The sequence below is a fragment of the Chiloscyllium punctatum genome, chromosome 42, assembly GCF_047496795.1.
Source record: "Chiloscyllium punctatum isolate Juve2018m chromosome 42, sChiPun1.3, whole genome shotgun sequence".
Lineage (NCBI taxonomy): Eukaryota > Metazoa > Chordata > Chondrichthyes > Orectolobiformes > Hemiscylliidae > Chiloscyllium > Chiloscyllium punctatum.
The window spans coordinates 31909328-31925050 of NC_092780.1; the positions used below are offsets into that span (position 1 = coordinate 31909328).

General features: G+C 41.0%; 1 protein-coding gene across 3 annotated transcripts in view; it reads right to left on the reverse strand.

Moving 5' to 3' along the window:
- The window catches only part of LOC140465875 (uncharacterized), a 50231-nt gene that overhangs the window by 29079 nt on the left and 5429 nt on the right, over nucleotides 1-15723 (reverse strand). For 2 of the 3 annotated variants that reach the window (XM_072561760.1, XM_072561759.1), the window contains exons 2-3: nucleotides 9537-9708; nucleotides 5089-5256 (exon numbers count right to left, since the gene is read on the reverse strand). In XM_072561760.1, the coding sequence (XP_072417861.1) occupies nucleotides 5089-5256; nucleotides 9537-9677 (309 nt within the window). In that variant the 5' untranslated portion in view covers nucleotides 9678-9708. The remainder of the gene's footprint in view (nucleotides 1-5088; nucleotides 5257-9536; nucleotides 9709-15723) is intronic. The other variant, XM_072561761.1, reaches the window with a different exon arrangement.

Below are 15723 nucleotides of genomic sequence, written 5' to 3' on the forward strand. Positions count from 1 at the left end.
CTGCCAGATTAGGTTGGTTAATTTAAAAGAAAAGTCCCATTAGGTTCTGGCCTTATCTGCCAAAATCATTCCCTGTTCCAGAATCAAAAATAACCACCGTTTTTTCTTTTTTTGGTTCATTTACGGATCTAGACACCACTGGCTAGACAATGTTCATTGTACATCTCTAATTGTCCTACAGAAGGTAGTACTGGATTAGTGGTGCTGGAAGAGCACAGCAGTTCAGGCAGCATCCAAGGAGCAGCGCTGCTCCTTGGATGCTGCCTGAACTGCTGTGCTCTTCCAGCACCACTAATCCAGTATTTGGTTTTCAGCATCTGCAGTTATTGTTTTTACCTACAGAAGGTAGTGGCAAGCTTCTTCTTTAACTGCTTTAGTACTTGGATTCTAGGGCTACACAGAGTGCTGTCAGGAAGGAATTCCAGGATTGTGATCCAGCAATGCTGAAGGAACATAGATATAGTTCCAAGGCATAACGGTAACAGACTTGAAAGGGAATTTGGAGGTGGTGATGTTCCCTTTTATCCATTCCCTTTGTCCTTCTCAGGGGTGGAGGTCATGGGTTTGGAAACTGCTGTTGAAGTTATCTTGGTAAGTGCTGGGTTGCATCTTGTAGATGGCTTGAAATCAAGTTTTGAGTTGCTAGATACGTTCAAAATCTCTAATTCTGGGTACGCACCCGTCCCTCCTGCAGCAGCCTCCTCCTTCCTATCAGTCACACCTTGCAGCCTCCTCCTCCCCACCCATGGATGGTATTCTAATACCTAACTCCAAGCGGAGTCCTTGAAATGGCAGCACAGGCCATTTTCAAATTTTAAAGCCAATGCCTAAAGAAAATTTGCTTGTGCCAATTGGGGGTCAGGTGGGTGGGAGAGTAGAGAGGAAAAAGAGAGATCAAGAAGAATTTCAGCACATCAATAGGATCAAGTTCAACTGGAAATGAATTATGCAGTCAAATAGCCTGCAAATAGCTGACTGGGAAGTATATTACCCATGGAATTTAACATTTGCTTCGTTATCCTTTGAGAGAAGAGAGTTCAGGGATGAAAGTGGAAGATTACAATTGAAATGCTTTTATAATCAGCTTCATAGTTTTAGCATTATTTCAAGGAGAACTCTGTAAATTTTAATTGTATTCACTTTTAACTGCTGAAAACACCTGCTTACTTTGATCAAATGTAGGAAAATAAAAATAAACTTTAATATATTTGACAAACTACCTCAATAAAGGTATGACTTGAATATTTTCTGATTTGAGTGTAACTGGTTCTCTACATCTTGAGGCATACAATAACTGTAGCTAATCAGCTATCTGGCAAATTGTTCGTGTACAAACTTGAAGTAGCAGAAGGATGGGCTTGGACAACACTCCATTTGAGGAAAGACACATTCAAAAATTTACAGTGCAGTTGGTGTTTGTACCAGGATCTCATCATGGTGCAAGTGGCTGACAAAGTGGTCTGAAATGTTTCCCTGACTTCTTGTCACAGACGCATTATAGCATAATGTGGTAAAGTCATTGCAGCAAGAGGGGCCAGAAGATTCTAGTATTTTTGTGAGTTGCAGTGAAATGCAGATGCTTCCAGGCTACTTCAAGTGTGTGAAATTATCATACTTCCTTTTACTTATCTTCTATTACTTTCAAGACTTTGAACCAATATATTTTTATTAAATTACCAAGACTTCAGCTTTTCATGCAGTTGGTAGAGAATGAAGTCGATAGTAACAACTGCACACAACTTTGTTGGATTATATACATCATAGGCTGGGAAGATTTAGGTGTCTAGATTAGAGTGGTGCTGGAAAAGCAGATCAGGCAGCATCCAAGGAGTAGGAAAATCGATGTTTTGGGCAAACACCCTTCATGAGGAATGAGGCAGGGAGCTCTGGGATGGAGAGATAAATGGGAGGGAGGTTGGAGCTGGGGAGAAGGTAGCTAAGAGTACAATAGGCGTATGGAAGTGGGATGAAGGTGATAGGTCAGAGAGGTGGGTGGAGCAGATAGGTGGGAAGGAAGATTGGCAGGTAGGACAGATCATGAAGATGGTGCTGAGCTGGCAAATTGGAACTGGGGTAAGGTGAGGAGAGGGGAAATGAGGAAACTGGTGAAGTCCATATTAATGCCCTGGGGTTCAAGTGTTCAGAGGTGGAAGATGAGGCATTCTTCCTTCAGGCGTCAGATGGTGAGGGAGTGGCAGTGGAGGTGGCCCAGGACCTGCATGCCCTCGGCAGAGTGGGAGGGGGTGTTGAAATGTTCGGCCACTGGGTGGTTGGGTTGATTTGTGCGTGTGTCCCGGAGATGTTACCTAAAACGCTCTGCAAGAAGGCGTCCAGTCTCTCCAATGTAAAGGAGACCACATCCAGAGCGATGGATACAATAAATAACATTGGTGAATGTGTAGGTGAAACTTTGATGGATATGGAAGGCTCCTTTGGGGCCTTGGATGGAGGTGAGGGGGGAGGTGTGGAGGTGTTGCAATTCCTGCAGTGGCAGGGGAAGGTGCCAGGAGGGGAGAGTGGATTTTTGGGGGCATAGACGTGACCAGGTAGTCACAGAGGGAATGGTCTTTGTGGAAAGCAGAAAAGGGGTGGGGACGGAAATATATCCCTGGTGGTGGGGTCAGTTTGGAGGTGGCGGAAATGTTGGCGGATGACGTGGCTTATGGAGAGGTTGGTAGGGTGGAGGGCGAGGTCCGGGGAGGCTATGTCCTTGTTGCAGTTGGAGGTGAGGTTTGATGGTAGAGGTGCAGGACGTGGATGAGATGCGTTAGAGGGCATCTTCAACCACAAGGGAAGGGAATTAGTCTTTAAAAGGAGGCGGCCGTCTGGTGTGTTCTGTGGTGGAACTGGTCGTCCTGGGAGCAGATACGGCGGAGGCGGAGGAATTGGGAATACGGGATAGCATTTTGGCAGGAGGTAGGGCAGGAAGAGGTGTAATCCAGGTAGCTGTGGGAGTCGGTAGGTTTGTAAAAGATGTCAAGTGTTAAGTTGGTTGTCATTGATGGAGATGGAGGGGTCCAGGAAGGGGAGGGAGGTTTCAGAGATGGTCCAGGTGAATTTAATGTCGGGGTGGAACGTGTTGGTGAAGCTGATTAACTGCTCACCCCCCTTGCTGGAGCACGAGGTGGTGCCGGTGCAGTCATCAATGTAGCGGAGGAAGAGGTGGGGAGTGGTGCCGGTGTAACTACGGAAGATGGACTGTGCTATGTAGCCAAAGGAACAGGCATAGCCGGGGCCCATGCGGGTGCCCATGGCTACCCCTTTCGTCTGGAAGCTTTAAGCTGTAAGATGTTAGCACCCATGAGCTAAGGTGGGGTTGAAGCAAATCTTAGCAGGACGTATACATTTAATAGTAAGGTCTTAGAGAGTGTTGCTGAACAAAGAGTCCTTGGAGTGCAGGTTCATAGCTCCTTGAAAGTGGAGTCACAGGTAGATAGGATAGTGAAGACGGCGTTTGGTATGCTTTCGTTTATTGGTCAGAGTATTGAGTACAGAAGTTGGGAGGTCATGTTGCAGCTGTACAGGACATTGGTTAGGCCACTGTCGGAATATTGCGTGCAATTCTGGTCTCCTTCCTATTGGAAAGATGTTGTGAAACTTGAAAGAGTTCAAAAAAGATTTACAAGGATATTGCCAGGAATAGAGAAATTGAGCTATAGGGAGAGGCTAAACAGGGTGGGGCTGTTTTCCCTGGAGTGTCGGAAGCTGAGGGGTGACCTTATGGAGGTTTACAAAATTATGAGGGGCATGAATAGGATAAATAGAAAGTCTTTTCCCTGGGGTCAGGGAGTCCAGAACTAGAGGGCATAGGTTTAGGGTGAGAGGGGAAAAAGGTATAAGACCTAAGGGGCAACATTTTCACACAGAGGGTGGTAGGTGTATGGAATGAGCTGCCAGAGGAAGTAGTGGAGGCTAGTACAATTGCAACATTTAAGAGGCATTTGGATGAGTATATGAATAGGAAGGGTTTGGAGAGATATGGGCCGGGTGCTGGCAGGCGGGACGAGATTGGGTTGGGATATCTGGTCAGCATGGACGGGTTGGACCGAAGGGTCTGTTTCCGTGCTGCACATCTCTACGACTCTATGACTGTATAACACCACTGCAGACAAAGTTATTCAGTCCCAGTTATTGAAAGCAGTTAAGATGTAGAGTTCAGGATACCATACGTCCTTGTCATTCTCACTCAAATTTTGATTCTAAATATAATTCCTAATTTATAATAATAACTAAAATCAGATCCATCTCAAATTCCCATTTGTGTTATTTGTCACAATGAAAGAGAAATCTTACAGGCAGAAGCAGTTTATGCAAGCTAATAACAAACCAAATTAATTTCTGCAAGGTTAATAATTTTTCGTTTCATGTGTCACTGCCTCTCCAGTCACCACCATCACAGGTTTTATTTACTTAAAAAGGTAATAGTCAAGATCCTGAAGGCTTTGCAGCCCATTCGTTAGTACCACAAATTACAAAGTTCCCCCAAGTTCAATGACTTATCCCTGTTGAACTGATTGATCCAGGAAAATTAAGTGCAGCTATAATTCAACACATTTGTTTCGGTCTAATGCAACATCATGGGATTGAGGATACCCATGCCTCACTGTACAGCATCCCTTAAAATACACAGAGACAAACATACTCCTATGCTCCGCATATGGGATTCTCTTAAACTAACGGAACGACTCCCAGTGGCGGGCAGAGTTCCCACTCTTGAATGTAAAGAGTGCTATGCATCCAAGCACCCACTCCAATACCAGGTTGATAAGGCACTGACTCAAACATTAGGCAAATAAGGCCATTTTAATTTCTCATCCTCATCTTTATAGGAGTGAAAGCCCCCAAGAAACCGTTGCTCATTGATTATTTAAGTTCCTACAGAACACAGAAGTTAATCTCAAATGCGATCAGCTAATTTGCTGCCTAAGCAACAAACTCAGCCAAAATGAATTGTCAATTATTTTGAGTAGCACTAAGAGGATCTAAAACAAAACTCTCAGCTTAGGAGACATCATCAAATTACATTCAGCACCTTGTACAACAGAACATAAATATGCAAAATGTACCATTTCTAGTTTGCTCACTTACCATCTGGCTATCTCTGGGACTGACAGATTGAGGGGTACCAACTGGATTGTTTTTTATATGCTCTCTGTTTGGAATAGGTGCTAAATTGACGGATGCATTCTGCAGCTTTGCCTCTCTGCTGTTGGAAATCACATAACTCACTTCTTTACTGAGAAAACTTTCTATTGTCTGAAATAGAAAGAAGAAAAGTACTAAAAGGAAAAAAATGTGAATCAGAAAAATCATAATGAAAACTTTACTCATTAAATATAAAATCCCAGAAAACTCACGATAAACACCAGATAAGTAACTTTACATTTGCCTTGAATACGTTTTCATTGAAAGATTTAAAAATATTGCACCACAACCCCCTCTTATTAGATTCAGTATAGGTAGCTCAGTGATGGACGATGCTGCACTGTTAGGAAAAAAGAGAAGAAAAACGGCTTTTATATTTGGGATCGCATCAGTTAACGTCTGCAGATAGATTTGATGGGAAGTCACTGCACAACATTAACAGAAAATCTGAAAAACCTGTTCTTATCTTCCTAATCCTACCACTCCAATGTGACAGAGTTAAATTGCAGCTCCCATAATAGTATTTTCAATAATTCAAGTAAAATTAAAAGGGCAGGTAACAACTTCCAACTTATCAACTTTTTGAATTGTATTTCAACTACTTGCCGGACAAACCAGCTTCGCTTTCAAGGAAGTCTTCTAGCCGCAGTATTCAGAGTTAATAGTGTGAAAAAATTCAGAGCTTCTGTTTCTAGATTTGTTATAATTGCAACAGATAATTTTAGTAAGAGACATTGAAGGGTTCCTAAAATTATTTTTCAAACATCATATGTTCAGTTATGGTAGACTGTTCTCTCCTGAGAGATACTTAAATATTTTTATGTATAGATTTCTTTGTAACATCAAATATCCCCAATTTTAAACATCCAAACCTATACAATCTTCGAAGAATAATGGTTAGAATGAAAATTCAGTTCTGACAACTTAATTCTTCTACTTCTATATACAAGAACATAATGATGGAGTGACCAATCCAAACCCATCTTTTCCTTCACATTTTCTTTTGAAGGCCTTAGATTGTTAAATTTTCAGTTTAGCAATGAGATTAATGATATTCCTAAGACAGAATTTTAAAATTCTTTCAATAATTTTTATATACACCATATCTTCTGTATATAATTCAAAACTTAAAAACTTAATGACTTTACACACAATTAAAGTAAACACATCCAGAATTTGACATTTTTCTTTAAACACTGACTTGCTGAATTCATTTAAAGCTCTCGTTTTTCCTTGTTTCTGGGAAAAGCATTAATTCACCTTACCCTCCATGGCGGTCAATGAGGTGCAATTAGAACATAGAACAGTACATGCTCTTAAGCCCTTGGTGTTGTGCTGACCTTTTATCCTACTCTACGATCAAAGTAACCGACGCACCCTACATTTTACTATCATCCATGTTCCTATCCAAGAATTGCTTAAATAGCCCTAATGTATCTAACTCTACTACCACTGCTAGTAGTGCATTCCATGCACCCACCATTCTCTGTGTAAAGAACCTACCTCTGACATTTCCCCTATACCTTCCTCCAATCACTAAAGTTATGTCCCCTTGTGATAGCCATTTCTGCCCTGGGAAAAAGTATCTGATTATTCACTTTATGTATGCCTCATCATCTTGTACACCCCATACCCTCCAGTCCAGGCAGCATCCTGGTGATGCTTCTCTGCACCTTCTCTAAAGTTTCCACAACCTTCCTATAATGAGACAACCAGAACTGAACACAATATTCCAAGTGTGGTCTAACCAGGGCTTTAAAAGAGCTGCAGCACAATCTCGCGCTCTTAAACTCAATCCCGCTGCTAATGAAAGCCAACACACCATATGGCTTAACAACCCTACCAACTTGGATGGCAGCTTTGAGAAATCTATGGACGTGGACCCCAAGATCCCTCTGTTCCTCTACACTGCCAAGAATCCTGCCTTTAATCCTGTATTCTGCATTCAAATTTGACATTCCAAAATGAATCACTTTACACTTTTCCAGGTTGAACTCCATCTGCCACTTATCAGCCCAGTACTGCATCCTGTCAAAGTCCAGCTGCAACCTATAACTGCCCTCCATGCTATCCACCACTCCACCAACCTTCTTGCCATTGGCAAACTTACTAAGCCAACCTTCCACTTCCTCATCCAAATCACTTATAAATATCACAAATCCCAGAACAGATCCCTTTGGAACACCACTGGTCACCGAGATCCAGGCTAAATACTTTCCATCTATTATCACCGTTTGTCTTCGATGGGCCAGCCAATTCTGTATCCAGACAGCAAAGCTTCCCTGTATCCTATGCCTCCTTACTTTCTGAATGAGGCTATGATGGGGAAGCTTATCATATGCCTTGCTAAAATCCATGACCACCACATCCACTGCTCTACCTTCAACAATGTGTTTTGTCATATCCTCACAGAATTCATGATTTGGAGGCGCCGGTGTTGGACTGGGGTGTACAAAGTTTAGAAAAAACATCACACAAGACCAGGTTATAGTCCAACAGGTTTACAAGGAAGCACAAGCACTCCAAACGCTAGTGCCTCCAAATCAATCTGTTGGACTATAACCTGATGTTGTGTGATTTTTAACATCAAAAGATTTCAATAAGGCTTGTGAGGCATGACCTGCCCCTCACAAAGCCATGCTATCTCTCATCAAACTATGGTTTTCCAAGTAATCAGAAATCCTGTCTCTCAGAACCCTCTCCAAAAGTTTGCCAACCACTGATGTAAGACTGACAGGTCTGTAATTTCCAGGATTATCCTTGTTCCCTTTCTTAAACAAGGGAATAACATCTGCCACCCTCCAATCATTTGGCATTACTCTAGTGGACAGTGAGGACGCAAAGATCACTGCCAATGGCACGGCAATCTCTTCCCTTGCTTCCTGTAGCAACTTTGGTACTATCCTGGCTGGCCAAGGGGACTCATCTATCCTTATGTTTTTCAAATTTTTCTTAACATCAACCTATTCGATTATATCAGCCTGTTTCAGTCTGTCCTCAAATGAGGAAGGCCCCTCTCAGTACTGAATACTGAAGCAAACTATTCATTAAAGACCTACCCTACCACTTCCGACTCCAGGCACAAGTTCCCTCCACTATCCCTGATCAACCCTACCCTCCCAATGGTCATCCTCTTGCTACTCACATAAGTGTAGAATGCGTTAGGATTTTCCTTAATACTACCCACTAAAGCTTTTTCACACTCCCTTCTAGCTTTCCTAAGTCCAATCTTCAGTTCCTTCTTGGCTACCTCTTAAATCCTGTCTGATCCTTGCCTCCTCAACCTTAAGTAAGCTTCCTTCATCCTCTTGACTAGATGTTCTACATCCCTTGTCAGCCAAGGTTCCTTCACCCTACCATTCCTTCTTTGCCTCAGTGGGACAAACCTATCCAGCTCTATAAGCAAGTGCTCCCCAAGCAACCTCTATATTTCTGTCATGCATTTTCCTGAGAACATCTGTTCCCAATTTTGGCGCTTAATAGAAGTGCTATTCCCTCCCCCAATTGAATACTTTCCCATAATGTCTGCTCCTATCCCTCTCCATGACTGCAGTAAAGGTCAGGGATCTGTGATCATTATCACTGAAGTGCTCTCTCACCAAGAGTTCTGACACCTGGCCTGGCCATTGATTACAATGTTTGGCTACTAACTGAAAGGTTGGTGGTTCAAGTCCAACCCAGGGATCAAAATGTTGGCTGTCCAAAGGTCTCAAGTGGCAAATGAGTACTCTCCTCACCTCTGGGCCAGAATGTCAGAAATCTCACCTGCTCCAGGGGTATGTCATAACATGACTGAACAGGTTGATTTTAAAGAAAAAAAAATCAACAGACCTGTCTGTCATTTATACTTTTAATCTTATTGCTCCCAGTTATCAGAAGCTGGACGTGGATGAAGGAGGACTTTCAATTCACTTTAACTCATCCACATAAACAGGAGAGAACATTCATTATAGTGGAATCAAATTAATTTAAACTACTTTGATTAGAAGCCCATTTCATGGATCAGTCTATCTTAAATATTTGCTGTCATTGGTATTAAATTTCTATTGATTAGAACCGGTGTCTTCTTGTTCTACCCTCCATAACTTAATTTGTAATTGTTCTGGGTTTATTTTGTGTACTTATGCACAGCATCTCTTAAGAGCTCAAGTCTCTTCAAGTCTAGTTTGAAAATATCATTTTATTTGCAACTTTCTTGATTAACTATTTAACCTAAAGCTTACTGTGAAACTGCACGGAAACAGTATGACATGCAATTATTAAATTTCAATCAAACCAATTTCTTATTTGTAATGCAATTGTTAAGGATAGTTGGAATGTTCTTATATAGTTGGTCAAAATATTTCAAAAAGGCAATAACAGCGTTAATGGGAAGTTTCAAGTGTACATACCCCTCCCAATTTCTTTAAAATGTCCTCCAGGTACTTTGAGTTTTTATTATTTGGAAGATCCAAGTAAAATGTCTTGCCAGAAATGAAACAATTCTTTACTGTGCCATTTTCATACCCTTGCACCAAGCACCTGTGTGGCATCTTCTGTGGTTCAAATATCCTTGAAGATTTTCTGAAAAGAAATAGGTCAACTGTGTAAAAATCTTATAGGTCAACACATTCAATTGTGAATTCACGTGAAGCTGACCATCAAAGAGGTAACCTGAACTTGATGCTCTGTTCTCCAAACGGTTTACAAATGGTTCCAGTTGTGTTGGCTTAAGTTGTATAGATATTGTTTAGCCAGTTGCAATGAAGAAAACTTTATGGTTGTCAGGTAGACAAACTGGGGTGAAATGTGGTTTTCCTAGCTGTTCGCCTTAGCAATTAATTGTTACTTTATTTGCTTTGTTATTATGGATTCAAACGCTCATGTACTAGGAGTTGATTAGACTAAACAAGACTTGGATTTTGAAAACAATGGCAAAATAATGCTCATGCTACAGTCCATGAATACCTTGCTAGCTGTGTCTGTGGATTTCACCTTTCCTAACATTCATTTGATTCTAGCACTAGCCAGAGAGGGATCCCTCATGCCTATTGATAGTGATATCACAGAGCTACCAGCCACAATGTTGGTAAGAATTAGCGTGCAAGAATCAGGTCTTATCAATCACTGTTTTAAATATTAGAGTAAATGTTTGGACATATACATGTGTTATGGTAGCTATTATAAAATCTTTTACAAGCTCATTTAATTTATGGTATTTTTAATCATAGAGAGAAATGGTATTTTTCAAATATAAAATTTATTACAGAAATCTAGAAGCTGTCAAGCAGAAATTGAGAGACTGGGAAGACTTCAAAGGCACATCACGTAGATCACTACAGACAGCAGAGCTCATTGGTTTTACAGTGTGATGACAGCCAAACCTTGTTATCACTTTTTGCTACCATTACAGTTGCAAAATTTGGATTATCAAAGTAGCATTACAATACTTCTGTGGCTGTAACTACTCATTTAATTGACCAAAACTTGCTGTTAAAAAAAAGCTTGGCTGAACTATTAAATATCAAATTTCAGTTAAATTTCAATTAAATTTCAGGTTCAAATCCTGGACAAGTGTTCTAACTTCTCCAACTTTACTCAAAAAGCATAAAATCCATCTTTTGTTATTGTCCTTCGATTCATTTTGTTGCAGCTCAGGTCAAGTAATTAATGTTAAATAGGCCCACATAGTATTAGATTACTGTATTAAACTAATTATGTTGGCTACTTTACTGCATTTCTGGTAATGGTGCATCATTTTCTTAGATATCAATCAAATATCATTATCAAAAAAGATAGCAAGTTTGAATACTAATATAATCAAGGTTCTATCAACTTTTAAATTCAAAAAGCTTGGTTGCGAAGATCACCACTATTCACAGTTTAGATTGTTAAGATTTTCACTGTTAACTTACACATCAAATACATTATAGCTTGTTTGTAGGTTATGTCACCCTCCCTATAATTTTGTAGCCTTGATGATTTTGTCCCACACTTCTGCCTGCAACATCACAGCGAGTCTTCCAATGTCCTCTGAAAGCCACTCTACTCATTTTTTTGAGAACTCCAAAGACAAATTCCAACAGCAAGGCACTCAAACAACTGTTTTGTCCTTAAATTTTCACAAATCCCATCTTTTCAAGCAGGAAACCAATTCATATCTGAATCCTTATTAGTGGCTGATCCAACACGATATTGCTGTGCAAATCAGAGGAAAATAACTGTTTTGGTCCAGCCCTGTGGATCACTGTACCCAGAAAACTAGTTACTCCTCTTTTGTATCAAGATACAAAACTAAAACTTGATATTTTGTAGCCATGGTCTGGGCCTTTTACCACAACAACCACATCACATGGGCTTGTCTCTGGGCAGAGTTTAGATTGATCACTATACCTCTTCACCTTAAGGAAACATTTTAAAACAAAAAGTATCAGATTTGTAATTTAAGATGCCAAATGACTGATCCTTTAGTTAGTTTCAGTATTTATTGTATTTGGGAGCTCAAAGTATAGAATTATGGGTGCATTTGAGTACATACCATTTTGGAGTTCTGCCTTCCACAAATTCAGAACATAAAGAGCAAAATTACTGATTGTGCAATGTTTATAATCTCAGAGCTAAATAGAAAACAAGCAGAACAAAGCTTCAGTAGTTTATTGCAAATTTTGGATGACACCTGCTAATGACTGTAACCAAGACAGATGTCTGACAAAACTAATCAAACTGGTTACTAGAAGAACATTATGGTCCTATTTGTACTGTGAGAAACTGATACTACATTGATTATGGTAAAGAATTTTTCCTGGATATTTTCTAATTAACCCGTTCAGATGTTATTGCACAACTCTGGAACAGGTGGTACTCAACACCATAGAGTCATAGACATGCCGACCAGGTATCCTAAATTAATCTAGTCCCATTTGCCAGCACTTGGCCCCTATCCCTCTAAACCCTTCTTATTCACGTACCCTCCCAACTCCTATACTCAATGCACTGATCAATTCAATCCAGGTCTCTTGGTTCAATGGAAAGGACACCACGACTGAACCACAAGAATCCTTGTTTACGTATGTCTTTTATTCAATTTGTTCAGACATCTTACAACACATTTGAAGTGAAACTTAAACCCGCATCTCCTAGTTCAGGAGCTTGGACAAGTACAAGAAGAGCAAGACAAATCTAACCCAGCCAATTACCAGCCCATTCTCCATTATCATTAAAGCACCTCCTGAGCAATATCCTGCTCACTAATGCCCAATTTGGGTTCCATTAGGACCACTCAGCTCCTGACTTCATTATAACCTTGGTTTGAACATGGACAAAATAACTGAAGTCCAGAGGAGAGGTCAGAACAACAGTCTTCAACAGGAAGGCATTTGACAGAGTGTGGCATCAAGGAGCCCTAGCAAAATTGGAATCAATGAGTATCAGCCACAAACTTGCTGGGCTTAGGACATCTCACCATTCACAATGGTTCAGCACCATTCACAACTCCTCAGATATTGAAGCAGTCCATGTTCAAATGCAACTAGATCTGGACAATATCTAGGCATGGAATGACAAGTTGCAAGTAACATTCACACTACATAAATGCCAGGCAATAACATCACCACTAAGAACAGAATAGCAATTTATTGTTACTCGTATTTATGAAAATGCAGTGAGATGTGCATGCATTGCCATAATTCGGTACCATTTTAATTACAGAAATTATAAAAAGAAATAATTGAAACAAAGTTAGGACAAAGTTCATCTCTTGGTGCCCACATGGCAATCTGGGTTTATGGAATTGCTGCGGGATGCAGCCAAAGACACCCCTGAAGTTGCTAAAGCAAGGATATCTGGACAGTACCCACCATGCAGCCACTGCAGATACAGACACCAAAGCCACTGCAAAGCTGCCACAGCAACAAGGAATAGCCCAGACTTACCAAGTGGGGGATGATGAAGCCACTGCCACTTCTGGCATTGCCACGAGGAACTATCCAGAACCACCACGCTGCCACCATTATAACTCCCACAAACTGCTACATCACTGGCCAGTAAGAACGAAACAGACCCACTGACAATAAAGCTGTGACCACTATGGCCATGAGGAATGGACATCGGGATCCATCACTCTGCCGCTGCCACAACAGGGCCCCGCAACCATCGTACTCTACCTCAGCCACAGAAAAGAAGAAAAGGTGAACTTTAATATAAAAGAGAAATGAAGAAACAAAACAAACAAAAAAAAGAACAAAGAAAAATGTGGCTGACCAGGTGAGTGGAAGCATTCTACTGCCTCTTGACCATCACTGAATGCCCCACCATCAACATCCTTAGGTTACCATTGACCAGGACTTGCCACAAACACAGTGCTTCAAGAATAGGTCAGGGGCTAAGAATACCTGGATAAATAATTCATCTCCTGATTCCCAACAGTCTGTCCCCCATCTAAAAAGCTCAAGTCAGGAGTGTGATGTTGCACTCCCCACTTGCCTGGTGCCACATTGATCCAACATCAATGCTCAGTAGCAGCTGCGTGTGTTATCTATAAGATGCACTGCAGAAATTCACCAGAGATCCTTAGATAGCACCTTCCAAACCCACAACCACTTCCATCTAGAAGGACAAGTGCAGCAGATAACTGGAAACAGCACCACATGCATACTTTTTCCAAGAAGCTCACCATCCTGACTTGGAAATTTATTACTGTCCTTTACAAGTCTGTAGGTCAAAATTCTGGAATTTCCTCCAGGAAGACATTGTGGGTCAGCCTACAGCACATGGAATGGAGTGGTTCAAGAAGACAGCTCACCACCACCTTCTCAAGGACACTAAGGACAGGCAATAAGTGCTGGCCAGCCAACATCATGAGCAAACAAGTTACCTTTAATTTGACTATTTATTAAGAAATTGCACAGACTCAAGTACAAAAACAATTACTTACATTTTATTCCATGTAGCAAACAAAATAAGACCCTTCAAGTAAGCAAGCGAAGGCTCACAAACCCAACCTTGGCTATTACCTGATTAATGGTCGAATTTGGCCACAAGCCCACTAACAGTGGTCTGCCTTTAGAAGTAAGGTAAAAACAATAACTGCAGATGCTGAAAACCAAATACTGGATTAGTGGTGCTGGAAGAGCACAGCAGTTCAGGCAGCATGAAGGGCTTTTGCCTGAAACGTCAATTTCGCTGCTCGTTGGATGCTGCCTGAACTGCTGTGCTCTTCCAGCACCACTAATCCAGTACCTGCCTCTGGAAGTATCCAGGGTTCGATCGTTGTGCAGTGTTGTTCTTCAAAATTCTGTTTTTGGATTCTGTTACAATTTTCTCTCTTTCAAGGTTACGTGTGACATTATTGATAAATAATTAGATTCTTTCATTCCCAACACTTATTACACTTTTGAAGACCTCATGTCTGTGGCCTGCCTTCTTATCAGAAGTAGCTCCCCTGTTCCTCATTACATTTGAGGTTAGCTAACTCTTTAAAATATAGCTTTTCTTGCAATTAACCCCTTTACTTCAGAACATTACTTCTTCAGGCAGACTTAATTGCCCACTTATCAAGCAGCTGTAATCTTCTCTCTCTTCAGGAAACAGATATTTAAATATTCCTTCTTCCCAGAGATGGTTAATTCACACTTTGCTTTTAACTTCTTTATATCAGTTTCTCCTTGCCCCTTTCATCTTGAGGAGAAAGTGAGGACTTCAGATGCTGGAGATTAGAGCTGAAAATGTGTTGCTGGAAAAGCACAGCAGGTCAGGCAGCATCCAAGGAGCAGGAGAATCGACGTTTCGGGCATGAGCCCTTCTTCAGGAATCCAGGCCATTCCTGAAGAAGGGCTCATGCCCGAAACATCGATTCTCCTGCTCCTTGGATGCTGCCTGACCCTGTGCTTTTCCAGCCTTTCATCTTGAGGAACAGTTTATTCCAGACAGAGTTATTGCTGCTTCTTTCCGTGTCTATCAGATTACCTTTGCTAAATCTTTCAATCCATGAACAGTTATTAAAGTTATAAAGTTTATATTATCACATGTTGTTAAAGTAGCTCTTTTTAGCTGTGAAATCTACTTGGAGCACTGCATATTACTGCATATTTCTGAACCACTTCAAAACCAACTTTATACAGTCTTCATTCTGACATCTTTAGGACAACTATGAACATTTGAATAGCGCTGTCTTCCACTTGCTGGGGACACCACTAGACATTCACAAGTTTGCAGCAGGAGCAGCATAAACATTTCTAGCACTCATAAAACCTTAACTTAATGTCAGGAACATGAGATGCACTCAATATTCTGCCTTAAAAGAACCTTGATTAGAACGCCAGTAATACAAACCCTTGCAAAGCGTACAAAGTCTTGGCTCATCTCACGTTTGTTGTGTGGCATTATGACTGTAAAATGGGATATCTATCAAATAGATGTGGCAATTCAAAACTGGGCATCACAGAGGCACTTTGGACCATCAACAGCAACAGAGTTATAGTCAACCATGATCTGTAACCTCAAGATCCAGCATGATCCCTACTCTACCATTACCAGATCAATGAAGAGTGTAGGAGGATGTAGTGATTACAACAAGGTTGGCTAGGTGGAACTCATTGAGTA